Source organism: Phoenix dactylifera, chromosome 16, assembly GCF_051530095.1.
Source record: "Phoenix dactylifera cultivar Ajwa chromosome 16, Ajwa_hap1_PhDact_Kaust_v1.1, whole genome shotgun sequence".
Lineage (NCBI taxonomy): Eukaryota > Viridiplantae > Streptophyta > Magnoliopsida > Arecales > Arecaceae > Phoenix > Phoenix dactylifera.
In genome coordinates this window covers 11,390,239-11,415,555 of record NC_143205.1, presented here as the reverse complement: position 1 = coordinate 11,415,555, position 25,317 = coordinate 11,390,239, and the positions used below count along the sequence as shown (strand labels likewise).

The 25,317-nt window shown below is 40.5% G+C and overlaps 2 protein-coding genes across 3 annotated transcripts; one reads left to right on the top strand and one right to left on the bottom strand.

Moving 5' to 3' along the window:
* The first annotated feature begins 342 nt into the window (after positions 1 to 342).
* Positions 343 to 7,891, top strand: LOC103719070 (U-box domain-containing protein 44-like). Of its 2 annotated transcripts, none has more exons than XM_008808139.6 (4): positions 343 to 1,957; positions 2,111 to 2,414; positions 5,361 to 5,848; positions 6,144 to 7,891. In XM_008808139.6, the coding sequence occupies exons 1-4, from the start codon at positions 713 to 715 to the stop codon at positions 7,134 to 7,136; spliced, it is 3,030 nt and encodes a 1,009-aa protein (XP_008806361.2). In that variant the 5' UTR covers positions 343 to 712; the 3' UTR covers positions 7,137 to 7,891. The 2 variants fall into 2 exon arrangements, with proteins under 2 accessions (XP_008806361.2, XP_008806362.2); XM_008808140.6 differs by having other exon boundaries at positions 402 to 1,957; positions 5,367 to 5,848.
* A 467-nt stretch (positions 7,892 to 8,358) lies between these two features.
* Positions 8,359 to 15,919, bottom strand: LOC103719071 (oligopeptide transporter 7-like). The gene is made up of 7 exons (XM_008808141.5): positions 15,727 to 15,919; positions 15,129 to 15,637; positions 14,939 to 15,036; positions 11,490 to 12,059; positions 10,362 to 10,617; positions 10,095 to 10,277; positions 8,359 to 9,097 (listed from the first exon to the last, which is right to left on the bottom strand). The coding sequence occupies exons 1-7, from the start codon at positions 15,791 to 15,793 to the stop codon at positions 8,483 to 8,485; spliced, it is 2,298 nt and encodes a 765-aa protein (XP_008806363.3). The 5' UTR covers positions 15,794 to 15,919; the 3' UTR covers positions 8,359 to 8,482.
* Between the last annotated feature and the right edge of the window lie 9,398 nt (positions 15,920 to 25,317).

Sequence of the window (25,317 nt, the reverse complement as noted above, 5' to 3'; positions counted from 1 at the left end):
TTAATAAAAACAATATTTATTTTAATTAAAATAAAATAAAATTTCAAAATTATTTTTTGATCCTCCATCACAATCGTCTTATAAATTTTTTTTTGGCACATCTACCTATTAAGAGTATTTTAGTCATTTTAATTTGACACCATTAATTTTTTAATGGTATTAGATGGCGTGGATATATATACAAAAATATAAAAAAAATAAAATAGTAAAATAAATATTTTACGAGAGTATACATATAAATATTAATTTTTGATAGTATTAATATAAAATTTAATATTTAAAAGGCTATTCATATTAAAAAAAAAAAACCCTATTTCTCCCGTGTCATTTTGACGGTTTACCGAGCTCGGAAGCAGCGTCATGTGAGTCAAGTAGTGGTCTATCAGACTGCCGTGCTTCTTGGAATTCGTGGACTGCCTCCCGAGCCGCCTTCCTTCCTCCTCCTGCGTTCACATCCCCTGGTTCAGCTTGCCCTCTCCGTACCCAGCTGTTCCAACGCCAATTCCAGAAAAAAAACGCAGCAGCAATTAACAACTAGAGAAGAATTGAAGAAGAAAAGAGAAACATTTTAAGCTTCCCTTTGCCGCGCCTGTTCCCTCTTCCTCCACTCCCAAAACTTCCATCGTCTCCATCGTATCATTTTTATGCTCATAAGAAGGAAGAATAATTTGCCTAATAATTAGTCCAGAGACACAAAAAGCAAGAATCGGCGATGGCGACGACGGATTTGATCACGAACGCCTCCATAGTCCCGATCTCGGAGGTCATCTCCCAGATCGTGGAGGCGGTCTTCGAGACCATCCATGCCGCCCGCGATGTCCTCCTCGAGCGCCAGAGCTTCGGCGAGGTCTCCTCCTACCTGGAACGCATGGTCCCCCTCCTCCACGAAATGGCCAGGTCTTCTCGCTCCCGCGCCGAACACTCCGCCGCCCTCGCAACCGCCATCGACATCCTCGTCCGCGAGGTCAAGGCCGCGAAAACTCTCACCCTCGACTGCTGCAACCGCAGCAAGCTGTACCTCCTCCTCAACTGTCGCCGCATCGTCCACCGCCTCGAGTCCACCACCAAGGAGATCAGCCGCGCCCTCAGCCTCCTCCCCCTCGCCTCCCTCGACCTCTCCTCCGCCGTCGCCGACGATGTCGGCCGGCTGACTGAAGCCATGGCCAGGGCCGAGTTCCGCGCCGCCGTCTCCGAGGAGGAGATAATTGACAAGATCGAGGCTGCCATCCAGGAGCGGAATTCGGACCGGTCTTACGCCAACAGGCTCTTGTCCCTCATCGCCGAGGCGGTCGGGATCTCGAACGACCGGTCGGAGATCAAGAAGGAGTTCGACGAGTTCAAGAACGAGGTCGCCGAGGCCAAGCTGAGGAAGGACATCGCCGAGGCCATCCAGATGGATCAAATTTTAGCTCTTCTTGGGAGGGCCGATGCCGCCTCGTCCTTCAAAGAGAAGGAGGTCAAGTACTATAACAAAAGGAATTCTTTGGGGAGCCAGCCATTGGAGCCGCTTCAGTCTTTCTATTGCCCCATCACTCGGGATGTCATGGAGGACCCTGTCGAGACTTCTTCCGGGCAGACCTTCGAGAGGCGCGCGATCGAGAAGTGGTTCACCGATGGGAACACCAATTGCCCCCTGACTATGATTCCACTGAACACAGAGGTTCTCCGGCCTAACATTACTCTGAGGAAGTCTATTGAGGAGTGGAAGGAGAGGAACACCATTATAATTATTTCTTCCATCAAGTCCAGACTCAGCTCAGGTGATGAGAAGGAGGTGCTCGAGAGTCTGAACCAGCTACAGCAGCTCTGCGAGGAAAAGGAATCGAATAGGGAGTGCATCGTGCTGGAGAATTACCTGCCCATTCTTGTTGGATTTCTTCGAGGAAGCAATTCGATGATAAAGAATCGTGCTTTGTCTATTCTTTGCCTATTGGCAAAGGATAACGATGACCAGAAGGTAACTCTTTCAGTTCCAAACTTGACATATATCATTGTCTGATAATAGAAATGAAAATGTGTTTGAATCTTGTCATAATTTATGTTCACTAAGGTGGTAGGTTTTTCTTATTTTAGTGCGAACTAGAATTAGTTTCAAGATAGTTTGTTGCAGGAAAAGATTGCTGAAGTAGATAATGCCATCGAATCTATTGTTAAATCTCTTGCACGGCGTGTCGAGGAATGTAAACTGGCAGTGGCTTTGCTGTTGGAACTCTCAAAAAGTAACAAGGTTCGCAGCTATATCGGGAAGGTACAGGGTTGCATTCTTCTTCTGGTGACAACATCAAATAGTGATAACAACCAAGCTGCCAGCAATGCAAGAGAGCTTTTGGAGAATCTTTCGTTTCTTGATGACAATGTTGTGCAAATGGCAAGGGCAAACTATTTTAAACCATTATTGGAGCGTCTCCATTCAGGTGCTTTATCATATTATGCTTTAAAAGTAATCTTGAAACATGATACTTTACTCTGCCTGTTGGTGTTAAATAGGTTGTAAGGTCTGTTGAAAACTCTTTTGTCCCTCTAAATCTACATTAGTTTTGTTGCTATCATAGAATGTTGAGAGCAACGTGAGAACCCGAATCGAAGCGAATTTTTCGGGTCGGTTTGAACCAGTTTTCGCATATGGTCAATTTGGTTTCGGTTTTAATTTTAGGAAACTAATTTAAATCGGATCAGCTTCAGATATAACCTTAAACTGACCTGAACCGAACCATGCACACCCCTAATTTCAATGGTGATATAGGAAATGCCAAGATGCTTGAATGTAAACACATTACTTCAATAATTAAATCACACTTCTCGACAATCTTAAAACATAGTAAACATTAGCCGCTGTCTCCTCATTTAATTTTTATATAATTTCCATATGCTTCTTAGAGATGCAATTTTAAATTCCAATTTAACTTTCCTATCTCCTGATTTAGCTACTTCTTACCGAAGGAGTTCTTCAAGGGTCAAGATTTTAGATCTCAAAATTACAGAATCCTTTCAAATTCCAATTTAAATTCCAAAAATATTCTCTGTAGGTACTCATGATACTGAAAATATTTATAGATGCCATCCAGAAAATACCATATGAGAAAAGAAATACCATATGGCAAAACTGCATTGGAAGCACAGAATCCTTTTACCTACTTCATGGAACCGTTTGGATCAAAACTTTTGGTGACTGCTAAAAGTTTTTCTTCCATCCTTGTTGCCCTGCATTCTAGAGGGATCTTCATGGATGATTCTCAAAATTATATGGTGGGAACCGTGAGCAAAAGCTTGGCATCATTGGCCAAAAGATGCCCCGAAGAAAAAGCTAAAGGAGCAATTGCAACTGATATGTTACTTATGGGTAATTATGGGAAGAAGCTGAGGAGCTCCTTTTTATTATAATGGAGAGCATGCTTGCCTTAATTTTCATATTGCAAATCTTTTCACCAGATCATGCTGTTCCTGTATATCCAAGAACCTTTCTGTTCATCTTTGTGATGGAGAATCTACAACAGCCATGACAAGATAAACCCTTCATTTTCTATATATGCGTCCAGAAATTTCTCTAGTGGACCAATCCAAGAAGAGGAGATCATGATTACACTTTTTATGATAAAGAAACTGCAATCTGATCACTGATAAAAGAGTACATTGGAGGATTATAGGTGACATGACTTTCTTTAAGTGCAGTTTCAATTCTATTTCAAGAAAACAAGACATATTCATTTCTGTGTTTTTTGTGTTAAAGTATTCATGGAGCAGTACAATTGTGTTGAAACAGACTGAACCTTTAACTAATATCAAAGTGGCTAAGGACTATGGGAAAAAATTTGCAACAACACACCACAAATATTGTACAGGTGGATGATCATCTCGCTTAGTTACAGGTAAGGGGCAGCAAAATTGCAAGTTCTTAAGCCAATATTTTTCTTATATTTTTCTTCTACTTTTAAAGTCTAGGGTTTTGAAGTTCAACGTCAAGTCCGAGAGTGGGGCGACTCAGACTAGATGCCACTGGCGCATGCAGAATCAATGGTGACCATTCTGGCTTAAACAGGATGGTAGATGATATACTTCCTTCTCCCAAGCAATGAAAAATAGATTTCGAAGACAACCTTATGATTACTGATAACTTTTAAAGCTTTCTAATGTGCCTAAAGTCACTCAATTTGAACTCTATTTCTGAAGGATCTGGAAAGTCCAACTACTTAATTGTGCATCATGGAAAGGTTGTCATTTGGATTGTGGAGCTTGACAGTGTACTTGTCCCTCAAACTTTTTTACTTTTTAAGCAATACCCAGGATTTCAACCCTGGGTTACCTGAAGGGCAAGCCTTGAGAGGTCGGGTGCCAACCTACTCTACTAACAGTTGTTGCCCCTAAAACTATATTTGCATCTAGTTCATGTAGGAAATGTTCAAAAATTTACTTGAGTTAGGTTTTAGGATTCTCTAACCCTCAGAACTTTGTAATTTTATATCTACCATCATTTTTAAGGTTTTGTAGATCTTAAATTTTTGCCACAAGAGCTAAGTTGTAAAGGATCTCTCTCTCTCTCTCTCAATTCTTTTTAAAAAGTCTTTATTGTTGAAAGTGTTTGAGAGAAGACAGATAATTGACAGAATTTTTGTTGGATTTATTTTTTCTGGTTTGTTCTACAGATCCTCCCCTTTTGTTTTCTACTAAATAAACTTCTTCACTATTGCTTCCCTTCTGCTCAATTATATCAAATTACTCAGTAGTTTTTCCTCTTGTTTTTCCATTATCTCCTCTAATATCCTAAGCCCCTGCTAATTATGACAATTTGGTTCATTCAGATATCGAACTCAACATATACATCGACTTCTTGGGGATGGTCATGGTTGCTTTTCACTTGTATTGAATAAATTTTTTGATCAGAAACACCACCTATTTTGTTAATATTTTTTGAAGTAACTAATTTTGCTGGGTAATGGCTTTGATATGCAAATAGTAGTGTGTCAGTATATTAAGGGTCTATATTGTCCTCTGGTGATTTCTATTACAGACAGAAAATCGTTAGACATAGTTTTGGGCTTATGTTTCAGATTTGAAGGGGATAATTAGCCGTATATGGTATTATGGTTGGCTTATTTATTAAAAGATACTTTTCAGGGTTGTTTATCCCGAGCTACATTTTTGAACCTGAATAGAGATTCAGTGATGTCTTATCATGCCATAAAAAGTTACTCATGCAAATTTCAAACAATAGTACCTAGCAAAATCAGGAGAATTTGATATCTTCTTCTCTCTTTTTTATTACATGTTATTTTAGTTTCAAGTAATGAAATATTAGGGCCATTATACTTCGACTGGTATGAGTGCTTCACCATTTGCAAATACTCAGAGATTTAGATCTTCAGGATCAGATGATGTGAAGAAGAACATGGTGAAAACTTTAGCTGAAATGGAGTTAACGGATCACAGTAAAGCCACCTTGTTTGAAGATGGAGCACTGGAGCCACTTCTTCAGTTGATGTCACATAGTGATGTGTATAACAAGACCATGGCTGTTAAAGCCCTTCACAAGCTCTCAAGCTTTCATCAGAATGGTCTGCAGATGATTCGGGCAAGAGCAGTGCATCCACTTCTTGACCTCCTGCACCTCCATATCGGATCATCCCCCTCTCTGCGGGAGCTGGTGGCAGCCACCATTATGAACATCGCGATATCAGCAAGAGAGCTGAGACCTGAGGAAACCCTGGATTTTTTGGAATCTGATGATGAAATCTCCCGGCTTTTTTCTTTGATTATCTTGACAGGACCAAAGATACAACAAAGCATTCTACAAACATTTTATGCCTTGTGCCAGCTTCAGTTAGCAGGAGACATGAGAGCAAAGCTAAGACAGGTAAGCATTCGGAGCTATCTTTTTCCTTCAGTATGGGAATTAAAATGTACTTATCAGCATCCCTGATGTGGACAGGTAACAAAGTCAGTCAAGTACTGGTGTGACTGATTCTTTAAAACATTCCTACAGCTTTTATTGGGATTTAGATAGGCATTATCTCTCCTTTTCTCCGCTAATTTTGTACAATTTCTTGTTTCCTCCAGATGATCGAAAATGTTGTTCTTAACTAATTTAGTGTTTGCATTGTATAGATTTGTTTTGTGTCCTGATTTCTTTTTTCTATGTTATCTCACAGTTCTCTGCAATCCAAATATTAATTCCACACTGTGAGAACAGTGATCCTATGGTAAGGGCAAATGCTGTGAAGTTATTGCATTGCTTGATGGAAGGTGGAGATGAGAACATGTCAGCAGAGCAGGTGGGTCAGAGGTGGCTGGAAACTTTGCTGTCAATTATAAGAGATTCCAGGGATGAGGAGGAAGTGGCTGCCGCATTGGGCATCATCACTAATCTTCCTACAGGCTGTACCCAAATCACTCAGTGGCTTCTCGATGCAGAGGCACTTCCAATCATTGTCAGATATCTTACTGATGGGAAGCTGAGTGGGCAGAGTCAGCTGATAGAAAATGCTGTTGGAGCGTTATGCCGTTTTACCATATCCTCCAATCTAGAATGCCAGAAGAGAGCAGCTGAGGCTGGTGTGATCCCATTGCTTGTCCAGTTGTTGGGATCTGGCACTGCTTTGACAAAACGATATGCAGCTATTTCACTTGCTCAGTTTTCAGAGAGTTCACTTGGACTGAGCAGGCCTGTAGAACGACGTGGGGGCTTCCTGTGCTGTTCTGCCCCACCTGAAATAGGCTGCCCTGTGCACATGGGTGTCTGTTCGGTGGAGGGATCATTTTGTCTTGTGGAAGCAGATGCTGTAAGACCACTTGTTCGAGTGCTTGGAGAGCAAGATCCCAGTGCGAGTGATGCTGCTTTAAGGGCACTGTCAACACTCATGGAGGCTGAAAGACTGCAGAGTGGCAGCAAGGTGCTTTCTCAGATGAATGGTGTTTTGCCTATTATAAAGCTACTGAGCTCCCAATCAAGTGAGCTGCAAGAGAAGGCTTTGCTTGTTTTAGAGAGGATTTTCCGCCTGGAGGAGTACAAGCGGATGTATGGAGCTTCAGCACAGATGCCTTTAGTTGACATAACTCAAAGAGGAAATGGTAGCACTAAAGCATTGGCCGCTAGAATACTTGCTCATTTGAATGTGCTTCATGATCAATCTTCTTATTTTTGAATGACAAATGTGGGGTTGGCTGCTCAGCTTCAGTTGAACATTATATTCCAATGAAGAGCCCATTCATGAAGAACTCGGTGCACCATCACTTGAATTCACATTAACTAATGATTCGGCTGGCACTCGGAAATATAATCTCATGTTATGCCATCATTTTCTTTATACTTTAAGATTCAAGATGGCAATGTGAAGGCCTCATGGCTTTGTTCTTGATTAGCATAATGAAACAGGACAGCTTGATATTACATAGTGCTGTTTTATTTCTGACATGATGAGGGATCATCCTTTCTAAGAGAGTAAATTCCAAGCTTGACTTCATATACCAGGCTTAAAGAGAGGTTTCTGACTACACGTTTCTTTACCGGTGCCTGGGGAATTTCAGCATTTTTCAAAGAACGATTTATGCTGTGATGGCATGGTAATCGTTTAGTAGGGATGATTTAACCCCTCGAGTGTTTATCAAGTATGTGTATCAAGCTGCAGTAGATAACTCAGAATTCTTTGTACAAAACCACAAACCATTGCATGATTGCAACATGTTGCAATGGTAACTGGTAGCAGACTTTACTGAAGGTCTCTCAAAGCCCTTAAAATTAGTTTATCAAGCATGTACCTGATAATCTACATTTCTTAATCAGGGATGCAATGTTTGTTTCACTGTTTATATTCACAGTTACCCTTTTCTGTAGTAATTAATGACAGAACCTTCGTTCATTAGAGAAAAAGATGGTGCCTTTGTGCACTCAGCATATTCATTATTCTTCTAGTGCTGACTGTTGGGAAATATGACCGTGTCAGATTTTCATGAAATATTTCATTCTCTAACGTTTGTTTCTTTGTGTTTTATAGTCTCGAGCTTTCAGAATCAGCAGTATATATTTCATGATTTCTATTTATATTAACTTTCTTTTTTTAACTAACCACTGAAAGAATCGTATCAAGGAAAGATGGCATTAGGGCCTCTTCATACTTGCCAATCAGGCCATCATTACTTCTATTGTCCTGAAAATTATTATACAAGATAACAGTTATTTTTTTCGAAATGTTTCTTTTTTTCATTTTTTGAATCGCATTCACTGCAGCTTTCAGGTTAGGCTTGAGATATGCTGCTGCTTTAAAACATGGGCATATTACAAACTATCAGTATTCTGGGTGGCAGAGATTCATCCTCTGAGAAGTCCTGCAAGTTTAGGTGTGGTAAGATACAAAAATCCTTCAAGACTTTTTCATTTTGTGTAAATTGCAGACAGTTTATATAGTTTCTTCATTGATCTTGTTGTATTTTCACTAGCATGTGAATCGACGTTCTACCAATAAAAGACAGTAATTTTAACTGCAACTTGTGATCAGAAAACTGGGCAGCCATCAACTACAACACCCTTTGCAGTGGGGCAAGAAGCCAGGGAGCAACCATCCAGGTCATTTCCCCACCAATTCAGGCTGACATCCTCCAGCCCCAGGCACAGATACAGCAAGACTGCCATGAATGCCAGCCCAGCATCCAGAGCACCCGAAAGCACATAGTTATGCCGCTGCCACCAATCACGCCGGTACCTATAAACTACAAAGCCCGACAAGAAGCCAACAATGATCCAGGTAGTGTAGTTAACGGCTGTGGCTGGAGGCATCATGCCGGTGGCACCAATCAGTACAGGCATGTTGATTAGACTTATCCACTTCTTATTTGGGAAGGCCTTATGGGCGAGCCAAATGAGAAGAGGCGCAATGGCCCCAGCCAGGAAGAACCAGTTGATGGCTGAATAGGTACCAAGGTCTCCGAAGATCCTGCGGGGGCCAATGAGACCCCATATGACAGAGGCATCAAAAAACACTTGGTCAGATGGGCAGGTCCACGGGCTGTCCGAGGATAGAAGATCCGTGTCGCAGATGTTGGGGATGGTGTCCATGAGCCACCATGCAGTTCCAAGATAGACAATTGCAGCAATTAGAGTACCTACCACCTGCCATTGTTTTGACTCAGTTAACTTGCTATAGGAGATGATTAGCACATTGTGAAAAGGTAAAAACGCCTGATGTCTCCAGGCTATGATCACTCAAGAGTGAAAGTTATGCATTTATCTGCTTGGTCTAATCAGTTAAAAATAAGAATTTGGTGTTTTATATTATTTGTTTCAGTTAAGTAAACTGCTTAACCCTTGTCACAAATTTTAACTATCAATTGAGAGGGCCAATGGCGTAAATGCTTTCACATGTGAAAGGTAGAGAAAAGCTAATCCAACCGAATGTATGTTGATAGTAAATGGAAATAAGTCTTGCTTTAATTGGTGCATACAATTGATTTTTTGAGCAGAGAGAGTAACTATGATATCATACAGCTTAAAAGTAACTTCTTGATGGCAATATGGGTAGAAGTAGAACCAAGGGTGTCATTTTGGAGAGCTAGGAACAATTGCTGGGTTGAATTCAAGGAGAATGAAGTTGATCTTGGAAACATTTCATACTGATGCTTGTAGCATATAATAAATCACCTTATTTTTTTTTTGCATGTAGAGAATCAGGATTCCTATAATTAGAATCAGTCATAATTAAATGGAAATTCTTGTGCTTCTGACTGATAGAGAAGTCCCTACAGACATTTTAACCATCGTGTACTGCAGTTACTGCCATCTACTGGATATGGCTATGCCGCATTTGAAGGTTGAGTTGTTGCTGCTCTGTTATTCAATCTTTTATTGGAATTGTTGGAAACTTTGTGGCAAACTACTGTAAGCATAAATAGAGAACTCATATATTGGTCTCAAAAATATGGACATCTAGCTTCGCTGTATATTGTTAAGTGGTGTTTATGCTGGATCAACATGCTTTTGATTCCTAAGCTTATGAGTTTTTTTTTATGAGGAAAAAGGCTTATGAATGTTGTTTTTCCAAGGCAGATATACCCACATTTTTAGTTCACAAGGTGGTAATTATTACACAAAACTAGAAAGGGAAACTTACCTGAGCCATGAACATTGTTCTTGGTGGGATCTTCATGTAGTGCCCCAGCTTGAAGTCTTGCAAAAATGTCAAGGCCTGTGTCATGCTGATGTAACCATATACCTTGAAGCACATGTTTGCAACCGGCCTGCCTGGATACAAGTATCCCATGATATACTCTGTGATGATGTTTAAACCTGGTGTCTGTTTTGCAGCAGAAGAAGCAATTCAAAGTTCAATTCAGCAATTTAGATGGACATTTCACAAAGATAACCAGCTTGCAGATACCTGGTTGGTTGTGGCTGTGATGATTCCAATGGGGAGAGTGAAGAAAATGGCGAGGCCACAAGCCAGCAAGACACCCCACCATGGCAATTGGAGTTGATCGATGTAGTACTCGCATGCAACGATGGTCAGAGCGACATTGGCGACGAGGATGCCGATGAACCACCACTGCGGAACTTGCTTATATTGACGCATGAGCCTCGTATGCACATCCATCTTCTTCTCTTGGAACGCCGACTTGCTCATTTGCCATATTTCTCTGCAACACCCCATCAACAACTTGGTTAAGATTCATTTCCATACAGCTAGATCCAATGGTTACCTAATTTTTTCCCCTCAAATGTATATTCTGACTTTACTAAATTTTAAGCACTCGTCTTTACAAAAGCATCAATGATTTTTCTTTTTTTTTTTTTTTTGGTGGCTTTGACCAAGATATTGTTTGATTGCTAACAAATGAAGTTCCTGTGTATATCCTAGGGCTGGATAAAGCTAGAGCTAAAGCTACTTTGCCTAGTGTAACCCTAATAAATCCTCAAAAGCTCTAAGCCTGTCACAACTGTAGACTTTACCTAAAAAGATTAGATAGAAAGTATCATTTGGATTTTTTAGTTTTATATAAGTACTCAAGATCTCTCTAGCGAACAACCGATGTGGAACTAAATATATGTCTGCACAAATAATCAGAATCAAATTAATTCAAATTCAATTATAAGCACCATAAGTCCACTTATAAATACCATAATCAATTTGTGGTGAATAAGTCTATCCTACAGCGTCCCTTAATCCATATAAATCATGCTCTGGATCCGTTCTATCGCAATCAATGATCTCACCTAAGAAGGCTAGTCAGAAGATATTATTTAGTACTATATAAGCACCTAAGATCTTCATGGGATAGGATTAAATATATGTTGCAGCATCTTTGCTATGGCTCAGCAGCTAGAGTTGCAAATGACTCCGCACCTTGTTTCATTTCACAAAACTGTGAAGGCAACAAAGCGAGGTCCTGAAAAAAAAAAAAAAAGCGCTTGCGACATAAATTGCATCAACGAAAAGGCAGATGTTCGGTAATTAGGTAGGCTTGCACGCAGTCCTGTTCTAAGAGCCAAAAGAGTTTCTCTTAGTTACCTGCCATGGAAGAGGAGAACATGACAGACAGTAGCTGTGAGAGAAGCGAAGCCTACACCATAAGTCACTGCGAAGAAGGTGCTCAGATAGAGAGGGCCTTCCTTCTCGTAGGCCTCGACGTCGAGGTGAAAGTCAGAGTCTATAATGCTGGAGATGTTGTATTCCTGGCCGGTCGAGGTGAAGAGATCGTCGGAGAAAATGGGGAAGGTCTTGGCCTTGTAGAGGTTGAGCCAGTAGGCGGTGGGGGTGATGACATACATAATGAGAACAAACCCGGCGGCGACGTTGGCGGTGGCGAACCAGGGGCTGGCCAGGGGGCTGCCGAGGTACGAGGAGATGGTGGACCAGTCGAGGCCGATGGCTCCGATGCCGAGGCCGTAGAGGCCGGAGCCGAGCTGCTGGGCAAGGACGGAGCGAGGGAAGATCCAGCAGATCCAAGAGAGGGAGGTGAGCATGGAGAAGAGGTAGCCCGGGAAGACGTAGTAGCTAAAGCTACAGATAAAGGCTACCATGAAGAACTGGTTACGGGTCAGGCCATGCTTGGGTCGCGCTTCCTTCTCGTGGAGTGCCCTGCACAAAAAATTCAATACAAACGCAGTCAGCCAAATGATATATATAAGCATGTAGTAAGTCTAAATCAGATTTGAGATTCCTGTGAGTTGATTTTTTTTCTGAGAAGAATTTCAACTCAAGCAAAGATATCAATACAAATTATGCATCCTTGGCCTTTGTTATATTGGCCTATGTAAGGTGATATATTCAGATTGATGCTATATAAGTTTCTGTCAGTGTTATCTTAAACGTTATTTTAATTATTAATATTAAATCAGGATCTATACACATATTTAAGTTTTTTTTTTTTTTTTAATTTACTACATCAACCGATATTTTAGTTGTCATATGCTGATTAAGATCTAAGCATTTTTTGACTCCTTTTTTTTTAAAATTTTTCCAGCTTGCAGCTTATATGATATTATTAAACTTCAATTCCAGAACTATAGGCGACTTAACTAAAAGCCTGATATATTATCTTTTAAATCAGCATTTAAAATAATTGAAACCTGTTTACCCGTGATCCGAGTGGATTGGCAACTTGGATGCAAGTCAATTAATAAAATACATGATAATACAATATCTAAGTAACATAAATATACAATATCATATTTAAATATATACATATGATAAATATATATAATAAAATAATGATTATATAATTTTAAGTGTATGCAAATAAATTGAATATTTTTATAAAGATAATTCTGAAACTTTGATTGAGTTTTTGATTGAATTGTTTACTCAATAAGTGATCCGATAAGCGATCCAACCAGTAATCTTATAGATCCGATACTGTTTGATCATTCCTTAAGTTGGATCATCGCGCTTTTAAAACTTGCTTTCAATAATGCTTGTATGTTTCCCGCAGGCAGTGAACCATCCAAAATCAATACACAGCTAGATTAGTCTACATATCTTAAAACATATATATTTGAAACTCAAGAATTTTCAATAACTCTGAACCATAGATTAAGAAAAAGTTTTTGTTGTATTATTGCTTTATGGCTCGCTTGATGTGTGGTGATAAAACATGTTCAATTTCTAGAAATCAAGAAAGGAGAAGACAAACTGAATTCAAATAATTAAAACAATGTTTTTTTAGCAGTCAAGATTACAAGGAATAGGACTGCGGGTTGGTCAAATAAGAACCAGCCTAAGCTCAATCTGACTAACAAAATATCGAATCCAAGCCTAATCTAACTTCACAATTAATTGATTGCACTCAGTCGAACCCAACCCACTATAATCGATATTCTCCTAAACTAATTACTTGCATATTTTCTGTTTTTCAAACACTCAAAGCCCAGTCAAATGAATCTTTAAACATTGTATTCTGATTCGACTCGTATGATTCAATGACACTCCTTGATTGAATTGATTCCGGCACTACGTAAGCGAACCGTGGCTCTAAAAGGCTTCAGAAGGAAGGTGTTTAGGTTGATCGGTTGTGCCATTCACTCCATTGCAGTCTCCATATATGGTGATCTAGGCCCTTTAGCAAGGTCCAATGCATCCTAGTATAAAACATCACCATACTCAGTATCAAACATAAGAATTTTTTTCAGAACAATGTTAGTGCATAAACATCTCTCTTATTAGAGTTAGTGCATAAATAATAACAGGTAGATGTTAGCAAAAACATCTCTCTTATTAGAGTTAGTGCATCTAGAACCCTTTCTTTTGGGAGGAAAGACATTTGATCCTAGCGTTTGAAAAGCAGATGTTGGAAATTAAATTAAATAGTCTCTTTGCAACATTTTGAGCACGCGTCATAGAATCAAAAATTGACAAACAAAATCAAAGTTTGCACTAAAGAAAAATAAAAGAAAGAAAGGAATACGGAGAAAAAAACTTTAAACAACATGTTAGAGTTGTATCTCCCGGCACAAAGGAACAATCTTTTTTTTTTTTTTTGATATGTACCGTTGGATCATGCACCACACAGATTTTTGAATACTCTGAATTGGTTTATCATTGATTGTATGGATCTTGAAGTGATCTTTATGAGACCTAATGGTGGATTTACATTGAAGAGGATGATTTTTCTTTTTTTGATGCCAAAGATACATCGCGAACTCCTAAACTGCTGTTTATTATGCGGATGTCTTTGCGTTATTATATCATTAATTAAAAGGCCAAAACAACGTTTTCTTTAAGGTCAGGGAATTTTTGTATATTGTTGGATTTTTTGTTGACACAAAATATTTGCTTACTTTTTTCAAAAATAAATAATAAAGACATCACCATTTTTAAATTATTATTTATATATTTTTTGATAAAATAAATAGATTATATACTTTTGGTATATATATATATATATATATATATATATATATATATATATATATATATATATATATATAATAAAATAAAAATTTCCCGAATAGCTATTTGACATGGTTCGAAATTTATAGGATCATATATTATTTTTTTTAGGAAAAAAAAAAAGAAAACCCAACAAGGTAAGGCACGTCCTCGTGACCGGGCACCCATCCCTTTCCTATAAAAGACTTGTCGGATCCACCCAATAAAAAGACACTCGGGCCCCACCAAACCTAATCATCACTGCCAGCTAATTCCAAACTAACCGTCGGTCAGCCATTAAACGTGTCCAACTAACAAACACAGAAACTGTACAGGGTTGTATCTACACGCAAAAAGAAGGATTCACCTTCCTTCGCGCAAATCCACCATTGGATTGCGCAATGGTGGCTTCAAGATCTGCGCAGAAAGATGAAAAAAAATTCGGATTGCCGTGCGGAGCGCTATCCAACGGGCGACATCGCGAAAGAAGATCGACCGTTCTTTCGTGCGAAAGATACAACCCGAACCCCACAGAAACAGAAGGATTCCTGGCCGGGAATGAGAAATGAGTGAAACGCTTATCCCCTTACCTGAACAGCGATACCTGCACCAGGTTGTACGGCCACCACATCGCCGCCGGCTCCACCAGATATCGCCGGAATATTCCAGCCCACCCAAACCCCAACACCTATTTCGACCAACCACATCATTTTTTTTAATGAAAAACGTATGATGTAATTTTAAAAGAGTGAGAAAAAATGATAGAAAGATAAAGGAGACCTGGGTGGTGAGGACGACGAGAAGGGAGACGAAGAAGGTGATGTGCCGGCGGTAGAAGATCTTGACGGCGGTGACGACATGGATGGCGTAGACGCTGCCGGCGCCGGAGTTGGCGAAGATGGTGATCAATACGTGCTCCTTTATGTTGAACGGACCCGGATTGAGGGTGAACTCCCAGCGCCTCCCCTTGAAGAAAGCACGGTCAGTTATCGTCCGAGCCATCAGGTGGCCCAGCGGCACCACCGCGATCTGGGCCGAGATGGAGGTGATCGAGAGCGGCTCCTTCCGGTACCAGAAGAACTGGTTCAGGAAGGACAGCAGCGCGCAGGAGATCGTACCGAGTACCCACATGCGGAACGTCAGCACGGGAACGGACGGGTCGTCGCCCACCGGCACGGTGAGAGCCACCTGCTCGATCGGCGAATTCTCCTCCTCCTCCTCCTCTGCATCGTCAGCTGCTTGCGGCGAGGGAGATGACGATGATGTCGAGGCTGAGGGGTCGGCGTGAACTGCTCGCTCAAAGGGAAGGAGGAGGTTAGAGGTGATGAGAAGAGATGAGCGGGAGAGGAAGGGAAGGAAGTGTGGATCATGGGCTTACGGAGAGGGGTGGTGATTTCTTTCTGCTTCTCTTCTTCTTCTTCTTTTTCCTGGCGAGGGGAATCCATGTTGCTGAATCTGTTCTTGTGATTCTTATGACACCGACCGGTCTTTTTCTTAACGTTGGATTCTATTAGGAGTTTTTGAATGCTTGGTAGGTAGTAAAGAGAGGAAGAGAGAGAAGGGAAGAAATGGGGACGAGGGTCTTGTCTTTTTTTAACTGGTTCCTTTTTCTATCATTGTCGGTATTTTTCTTTCTACGGTGTATAAACAAGGAAGATGGAAGGCTATGGGTAGGCACTACGCAATCTTGCCTGTAGATATTTGTCAAAACTAGGCAGCAGATTCTCTGCAATCCATATGGTAGGAAGGTGTACTGAAAATTTTTGATGCATAAAATTTGAAATGATCTTTTCTTTTTATTTAAGATCAACCTCCATTATGATTGAATATCCGAGAGTTGCATAGCTCGTAAAATTTCATGATCAATATCCAATTGCAGGAATGCAGGGTCTTTTCGCATGAAAGAGTGATTCACCTTCTTTCGTGATATCAACCATTGGACCGTTCAATGCCTACTTCAAGATCTGTGCAAATAGATAAAAGTTCGTGATACTTTGAGATTTGTGCAAGATATGATCTAGTGGTTGATGCCGTGAAAGAAGATCAATTGTTCTTTTATATGAAAGATTCAACTCGAAGCGAATTTAGTTAATGGATGTAACATTAAGCTCATGCCCATACGACCAAATACTAATAAAGGACCAAGAGTAAACTAAATCATGTGGATTCTTGCACCATCATCTCCTGCTTTAAAACATCATAAGAGTTTTTCTTTCCCCTGAAATTTGATCACCTCTCATATCCATTTCTTCATTTCCATAATTCTTGGTGTACCATGAAAGATACATAACTATACCCATGACATGGCTGGATCATTTGATTGTTGCAAATAATTGGAAACTATATCGTGAGAATTACATCTGGGGGGTTGCATGTTATCTACTGGCAATCTATTTAATTGTTGTTTAAGTGTATATGGATGTTTAATCTCGGTTAAAGAACTACTATTACAAAATATAAGCGACAAGTAGGCAACTAATTATAGTTGTGCTAAATTTGGATAGCTAATATTTCTTGCAAGGTTATTTGAACTGATATTAAATTCCTTAATTGTGTATATAAAGTGCTGAGGAGTTTTGTGGGATCGACATACTTATCTTAAATGCCATTAAGTATAGATAACAATGAGAGAGGTTATGTCCTTTTTCAATTAAAAGGAGATCCTATTTTTCTTTAAATAAAAGGGGATACTAAAAATGGGGGAGCCAGATTCTTAGAAACCTTGAGTCTAGCAATTTGCTATGGCCAAGTAATAGCACATCTAGTTAATGAGGTAGTCACATTGGTGTTATATGGGATACATGTATGTGCGTATATTTAAATACAGAATGGTTTCAAGGTCACATGAACAAAGTAAATCATGTTGATTTTTGCCCTCTTCTCATCCTTAGGAATATCATGGGAATTTTTCTTTGATCACCTCTATGTTCTTTTCTTTTCCTTAAAATTTCCAATAAAAAATATATATTTTCTTCTCCTAGGTTGGTGTTATATATATATATATATATATATATATATATATATATGGGAAATCGGATGAATTAAATTATTCAAGTATATATATACACACATTCTTGGGAGTCAGAAAACAAAATATTTTAAAATTGAACAGAAAAATTAACCAAAAAAACTCATCGTGTAGATCCTGTGTGATTTTCCATATTAGTAGGTTGGTCGGTTATATTTTGCTAACACTAAACAAACTCTCGAAGATACATGACCCTAATAATAGCCCTTCTTGTACGATATTTCTATGATCCTAGTTTAACCTAGATAATGCATCTTATTGTTTTAAAATGATACAAATCATAAAATGATTAGTGAAATATTGCATTCTACAATGAACAACATAAAATATCTTAAAATCAAGTAGTGACATAAAAATTAAAAAATAATACAATAAATTACATACATTTAAAGTTCAATATACATACCGATATTTAAAATCGGATGGAGTGATGATGTCTCTCGTAGATATCTAGATCATCAACACAGTCAGGAGGGACATTAGTCCACCTCTCTAACTAAATAACATTGTAGTCTTATACGTTCATCCCATAAGTAATGCATGTTGGATTATAAGCACTTTTGGATCTTTCGCTGAAGCTTTGGTTCTAAGAGGTGCCCTCTAACTGATAATACGGCTATGGATGGGCCCATCCGAATGCCAAAACTAAAATTCGATTCATAAGATACTCCGAACTGCGTAGGATAGTAGCTACTGAAAGATATCTCAAAAAAGCTATATTCGTATCTGTATGGGTCATAGGATGCTTGTGGCTGCAGATAATAGGATCCAGTATATGACTCAAAATCTGATACGTCTATAGGATCTACTTCATGTGCGAGGTCATCTGTAGTTGTATCATGTCCTCCTGAATGACCTCGAGGTGTTCATCTCCTATATGCAATCGTATCCTCGCGGGCTCTAGCAAATCATGCACTGTAGTCCCTATCTTGTATAGAATGCGTAAACTAGGACTCACCGATGAATCGAAGACCACTCTCTTCCTGGCTGGTAGATCCATGACTACTAGAATTGGCATTACTGCTGCTTCTGTCTCTGAATCTGAGTGTACTGACTCCTCGACACTCTCCATTAGAGCTACAAGCGCCTTTTGTTTTTCTTTTTTGATGTAATGGACAGTTATCTTTTTATCCTTCGTGCCCCTCTTTGCTTGATTATGCTGAGAGGATATATGTTGCCCTCCTGACCGAGTCGACCGAGTAGCGTAGTGGCCTCGTCTAAGCATCTCTCAATTATATATCTGAAAAGATGTCTCGAACAGTTATCTTCTTATCCTTCATGCTCCTCTTTGCTTGATTATGCTGAGAGGATGTATGTTGCCCTTCTGACCGAGTCACCGAGTAGCGTAGTGGCCTCGTCTAAGCATCTCTCAATCATATATCTGAGAAAATATCTCGAACAAGGAGTCATGTGGTGATTGGCTCTCCTATGGCTGTGGCCGATCAACTGAAAGAATGCATAGAATATTGTACTTTGCCCATTGTCCTGCCTCAATTCTAGCCTCACTGGCTACAAAATTGGATGATCGTGGAGGCGATCCTTGCTCATCAAGGTCCGGCTTCTACTGCTGGCCCACAAGCCATCCGATCATAAAATCATTCTCATCATCAATCGAAATCACTATGGATCAGATCTATATACTTGGGCTCCACTTCTCCTGAATGCACTTCAGCCTCAATCTCGGATTGTAGTGAACATATACAAGGTCGCTGAGGTGCTTCCGTATCAAATAGTTCTTTTACTTGCTGTGGTGAGGGCGAAGGTGGACCAGTTGCATTCAAAATTACTCGAAAAGACCGTCTGGAAGAGGTTCAGATAGCTAGCTGTTTCAATTTTTCTGCGGACATCTCAAGATGAATCCACCATTCAGCTGCAAAAATATTTAAAAAATTAGATATAAGATAATACCATATTAATAACGATCTAATGTCCTTTTGATGTGTAATATACTTAGATTCATACTTTTCTTACTTATGACAGTTGTCGAACGATCAGAAGATATTAGGCTTACATATGTTAATAATAGAAAATAACAGTTAACTTACATATATTACTTAAGTTAACTTAGTTCTTCTAGGCACAGGGTTGTGACATCTGGATTAGGCTTTATTTTGTAAATGACATTACGCAGAGCGGCCAGAAGTTCGTTATCCATATTGATTCTAGCTACGCTGTACTGAAACCGATGGTTCAGGTAGTATACTGTACATGGAGTTCGTTATATTCTTAATAAATTATATAAGTACAGGAGCAGTCTAATTTTCAATATTCTTGCTTACCTGTTAAATGCAAGTTTCTATCTATCTGGTAGTCCTACCGTCGTTCAATGATACCGATGTACTCCTAGGCATGGGCTGAATTTGCCTTTATGATATGAATCTTTGTTCTCTCTATCATGTGATACAGAAAACCTATCTAGGGGTGCCTCTCGTTGTCCACGACCCGTAGCACTTTATACAATGGTCTGATAGCCTTCACTATTGCAGTGGCCCGCTTTCAGAATGTCTGCCTCGTCACCAAGTCCTCGATATTGCCCCTACAGTGCTGGCCCTCGCATATCTTTTTTTCTATCACTCGAGACTGACAAACATTTGACGTAGGGATGTTTTCTTCTTAAGAAGGCAATCAAGTGCAACGTAGTGGGTAGCAAATCATGTGACTTTCAGTTTCAAGATTTCTCTCTTTGCATATGCCCTCATTAGTGAAAGGACTCACATATGATTACAAATATACCTAGCGATGGTTTGAGTTATTTATACTGTCTCCTACACCCTACAAATCTTCGTAATGTCCATCAATATAATATCGATGCAATATGCAATACATGGGGTTCAGAAAATATGTGGTCATCACTCCATCAAGATCTCATTAGCGATCTTATATTGTGACCCATTATCAACGATGACCTGCATGGCATTCTCCTCGCCTACCTAGGGGTGCAAATGAGTTGGGTCAGACCGAATCCTAAGTGACCTCGACCTGATCCAGTTTTTTGTTTAGGTCCTAATTTTTGATCCAATAGAAAATCGGATCGGGTCTATAGTAGACCCAATAGGTCATTCAGGTCGGATCAGGTCCATGTATAACTCGTCTCAACCCAAAAAATTTGGGTCCGATTCGGGTTTGCTTGTTTGATTCGGTGCATCACTCAATGCATTAAAGCTTATTCAACTAAAATCAACCATATCCCTCGCCTCAGTCCTTTTCCTTACCACCCTCTCCAAAGCTTGGTCCGGTCGCCACTTTTGGATCTCTCACTGAAACTTTGATTCTAAGAGGTGTCCTCTAGCTGATAATATGGCTGTAGATGGGCTCATCCGAATGCTAATAGCAAAATTCGATCCATAAGATTCTCCGAGTTGTGTAGGATAGTAGCCACCGAAAGATATCTCAGACACACTATATTCGTATGCATATGGGTCATAGGCTGCTTGTGGCTGCGGGTAACAGGATCCAGTATATGGCTCAAAATCTGATACGTCTATAGAATCTACTCCATATGCAGGGTCATTTGTAGCTGTATCATGTCCTCATGAATGACCTCGAGGAGTTTGTCTCCTATATGCAATTGTATTCTCGCGAACTCTAGCAGATCGTGCACTGTAGTCCCTATCTTGTATAGGATGCATAAACTAGGACTCGCCGATGAATTGAAGACTATCCTGCGGTTGTCTTATAAACAATAATCTTCTTTCCTCCACTCTCTTCCTGGCGGGTAGATCCATGACTACTAGAATTGGGATTGCTGTTGCTTCTGTCTCTGAATCTAAATGTACTGACTCCTTCTCGACACTCTCCATTAGGGCTACAAGCGCCTTTTGTTTTTCTTTTTTGATGTATTAGGTAGTTGTCTTTTTACCCTTCGTGCCCCTCTTTGCTTGGCTATGCTGAGATGATGTATGTTGCCCTCCTGACCGAATCGACCAAGTAGCGTAGTGGCCTCGTCTAAGCATCTCTCAATCATATATCTGAGATGTCTCGGACAAGGAGTCATGTTGTGATTGGCTCTCCTGTGGCTGTGGCTGATCAACTGAAAGAATGCATGGAATATTGTGCTTTGCCCATTGTCCTGCATCAATCCTAGCCCCGCTGGCTACAAAATTGGACGATCGTGGAGGCGATCTTCGTTTATCAAGGTCCGGCTCCTACTGCTGGCCCACAAGTCATCCGATCATAAAATCATCCTCATCATCAATCGAAATTACTATGGATCAGATCTGTATATTTGAGCTCCACTTTCTTCTGAATGCACTTTAGCCTCAATCTCAGATTGTAGTGAATATATACAAGGTCGCTGAGGTGCTTCCGTGTCAAATGGTTCTTTTACTTGCTGTGGATGAGGACGAAGGTGGACCAGTTGTGCTCAAAACTACTCTAGAAGACCATCTGGAAGAGGTTCGAATAGCTAGCTGCTTAAAATTTTTGCGGACATCTCAAAATGAATCCACCATTCAGCTGCAAAAATATTTAAAAAAATTAGATATAAGATAATACTATATTAGTAACGATCTAATATATATCCTTCTGATGTGTAACATACTTAGATTCATATTTTTCTTACTTATGACAGCTGTCGAGCGACCAGAAGATACCAGGCTTACATATGTTAATAATAGAAGATAATAGTTAACTTACATATGTTACTTAAGTTAACTTAGCTCTCTTAGACATAGGGCTGTGAATTCTGGATTAGGCTTCATCTTGTAAATAACATTACACAGAGCAGCCAGAAGTTCGTTATCCATATTGATTCTAGCTACGCTGTATTGAAACTGAGGGTTCAAGTAGTATACTGTATATAGAGTTCGTTATATTCTTAGTAAAATTTTATAAGTACAGGAGCAGTCTAATTTTCAATATTCTTTCTTACTTGCTAGATGCAAGTTTCTACCCATCTGGTAGTCCCATCGTCATTCAATGATACCGTTGTACTCCTAGGCATGGGCTGGATTTGTCTTTATGATATGAGTCTTTGTCCTCTCCATCATGTGATATAGAAAATCCATTTAGGGGTATTTCTCGCTGTTCACGACTCGTAACACTTCATACAATAGTCTGATAGCCTTTCTATCGCAGTAGCCCACTTTCAGAATGTCTGCCTCATCACCAAGTCCTCAATATTACCCCTTCAATGCTGGCCCTTGCATATCTATTTTTCTACCACTCGAGATTGACAAACATTTGACGTAGGGATGCTTTTCTCAAGAAGGCGATCAAGTGCAACGTAGTGGGTGGCAAATCATGTGACTCCCGGTTTCAAGATTTCTCCCTTTGCATATGCCTTCATTAGTAAAAGGACTCATGTATGATTACAAATATACCTAGTGATGGTTTGAGTTGTCTATACTGTCTCTTGCACCCTACGAATCTTCATAATGTCCATCAACATGATGCCAATGCAATATGCAATACATGGGGTCCAGAAAATATAGGGTCGCCGCTCCATCAAGATCTCATCATCGGCCTTATATTGTGACCCATTATCAGTGATGACCTGCATGACATTCTCCTCGCCTACCTAGGGGTGCAAATGGGTTGGGTCGGGCTGGATCCTGAGTAACTTCGACCCAACTCATTTTCTTGTTTAGGTCCTAATTTTTGACCCAATAGAAAATCAGGTTGGGTCTATAGTAGACCCAATGGGTCATTCGGGTCGGATCGGATCCATGTATAACTCGGTCTTAACCCAAAAAATTCGGGTTCGATTCGGGTCTGCTTGTTTGGTTCGGTGCATCACTCAAGCCATTAAAGCTTATTCAACTAAAATCAGCCATATCCCTCGCCTCAGTTCTTTTTCTTACCACCCTCTCCAAAGCTTGGTCCAATCGTCGCCGCCTCCCGCCGGGGCACTGTCCCTCCCTGTCATTAGCCACCTGCACCTCCTCCGGCCCCCATCCATTGGACCCTCTACCGCCTCGCCACCCGCCACTCTTCAGCCTCTGCCTCGGCTCCACCCTCTATGTCATGACCTCCTCTGCGAAAGTTGCCCGCGAGCTCTACAAGATTCACAACACCACCATCTCCAGCCACTCCCAGACCGCTGCCGCTCGCCACTTCGCCTATGATGCTATCGACTTCACCTTCGTCCCTATGGTCCTTACTGGTGCTTTGTCAAGTGCCTTTGCATGTTCGACCTTCTCGGCCCCCGAACCCGTCAACCTCCTCAACCCTCGGAACCATCGACCTCCTCCGCCCCGTCTGCCGCATCGAGCTCCTTGACCCCCTACGCTCCGCTCTTGACAAGTCAGCACATTGTGAGCTAGCAAAAGGATGGCAGCCAACATGACATCATTGGGGCCGAAGGGGAGATCGAGGCTCGAGAGCTGGTGAAGTAGGTTGCCGGAGGGAGACCGACATCTATTCTGTTGCTCCTTTCTCCCACTCCCCTCACCCTAATCATTTCATTTCTTTGTTCCATAGCCGTAGCGGAAAAAGAGTGGGAAGTAACACCTTGTCAGCCTCTCCATCAAAAAGTTTTAAAAAATTTTTCTTGTCCTTAGCTTCTCTGGCTAGGCAATTTTGGGAATTTATAGGGACATCCTGCAGCCACAACATTAGTCGTAGACCGAGGCTGCAGAGAAAAAAGAGTGAGAAGTAACATCTTGTCAACCTCTCCCTCAAAAAGTAAAAAAAAAAAAAAAAACTTCTTGTCATTAGCTTCTCTGGCCAGGCAGTCATGAAAATTTATTAGGACATCCTGCAGCTACAATATGAGTCATAGCTCATCCCGTAGCTCCCAAATTTAGCTCACAAAGTCAAAATGCGAATTTATTACATTACGTGTGTTGGAACTAGTGTAAAGTGAAGAGCAGATTCTTAGAACCTGATTTATTTATTATTTATAGTAATACTTTAATACTCTATATACGGGTCGCTTGGGTCGGGTCGGATAGGAATTCAGTAAATCCAGACCCAACCTGAAAATAGAACATGTCCAATTTTAAGACCCGACCCGACCCCACGGGTTCTCCAAAATGGGTCGAGTCGGGTTGGGTCACGGGTCAACCCGACACATTTGCAGCCTTACTGCTACTTGATCAATCACCTCCTCTATCAGTTTGAAGATATACTTGGCACCGTACACTGATCAGAAGTATCAACTGATTTGTAGAAAAAGGTTTTCGCATCACAATATGTCAGAAAATTGATGCTCTACCTGGTAGGACTGGTCCAACCATCACACATCACAGTCAATCATATATAGGTCATTTGCTCTTGTAGGAGGCAATCCATTTCTCTATCTTCTCCTTATTATCGTAGATGTCCTTCGGGCCTGAAGTATCTACACAGGACTGACAACTTGTATGATGGAAATGACAGACTTGTAGTACGTATCGTTTGCCACATTCGCTACGATATGGCTGAAATGGAACCAGAATCTAATAGCTCGCCACATATCCTTCTTATCCTTCTTCGTCATTGAGTCAATTTTTTGTTGCTTCGAATCTCTGTTGGAGAAGGCATGTTGATCTAAATCATAGATTGTTGCTGCTGGTGGAATCTCTATAGATGACTTTTTTTGCTACCAAAAGCCCTCAATATAGAAGCAATCCAGCCACCGCCTCTGCTGACGGCCTATTTGACTGAGGTGGTCTTCTTGAACTCTGGATCTGCCTTGTTGCTCACAGAACCAGAGCCCGACTTGTAGTACAAGGACCCAAATTGAGCCGTATACCTAGCTATCTCATCTTGCTGCCATTGATCATCTAGGCTCGCTTGCATGGTAGTTTAATTCTGTGCCTCCTCGTCATCTGGAGCGGACACCTCCTCTGACTCTCTAAAGTGATAAAAAGGTGGCTCTACCGCTCGGCGATCCACCTCCACCTTTTTCTTGGAAACCCTCTTCTTCGCTGCTCTGAAATCAATGAAGTGCTTCTTTATCACCTGCTGAACCTTCTGTGGGCATTTTCGACATATAGATCTATCGGGTATGCATCAAAG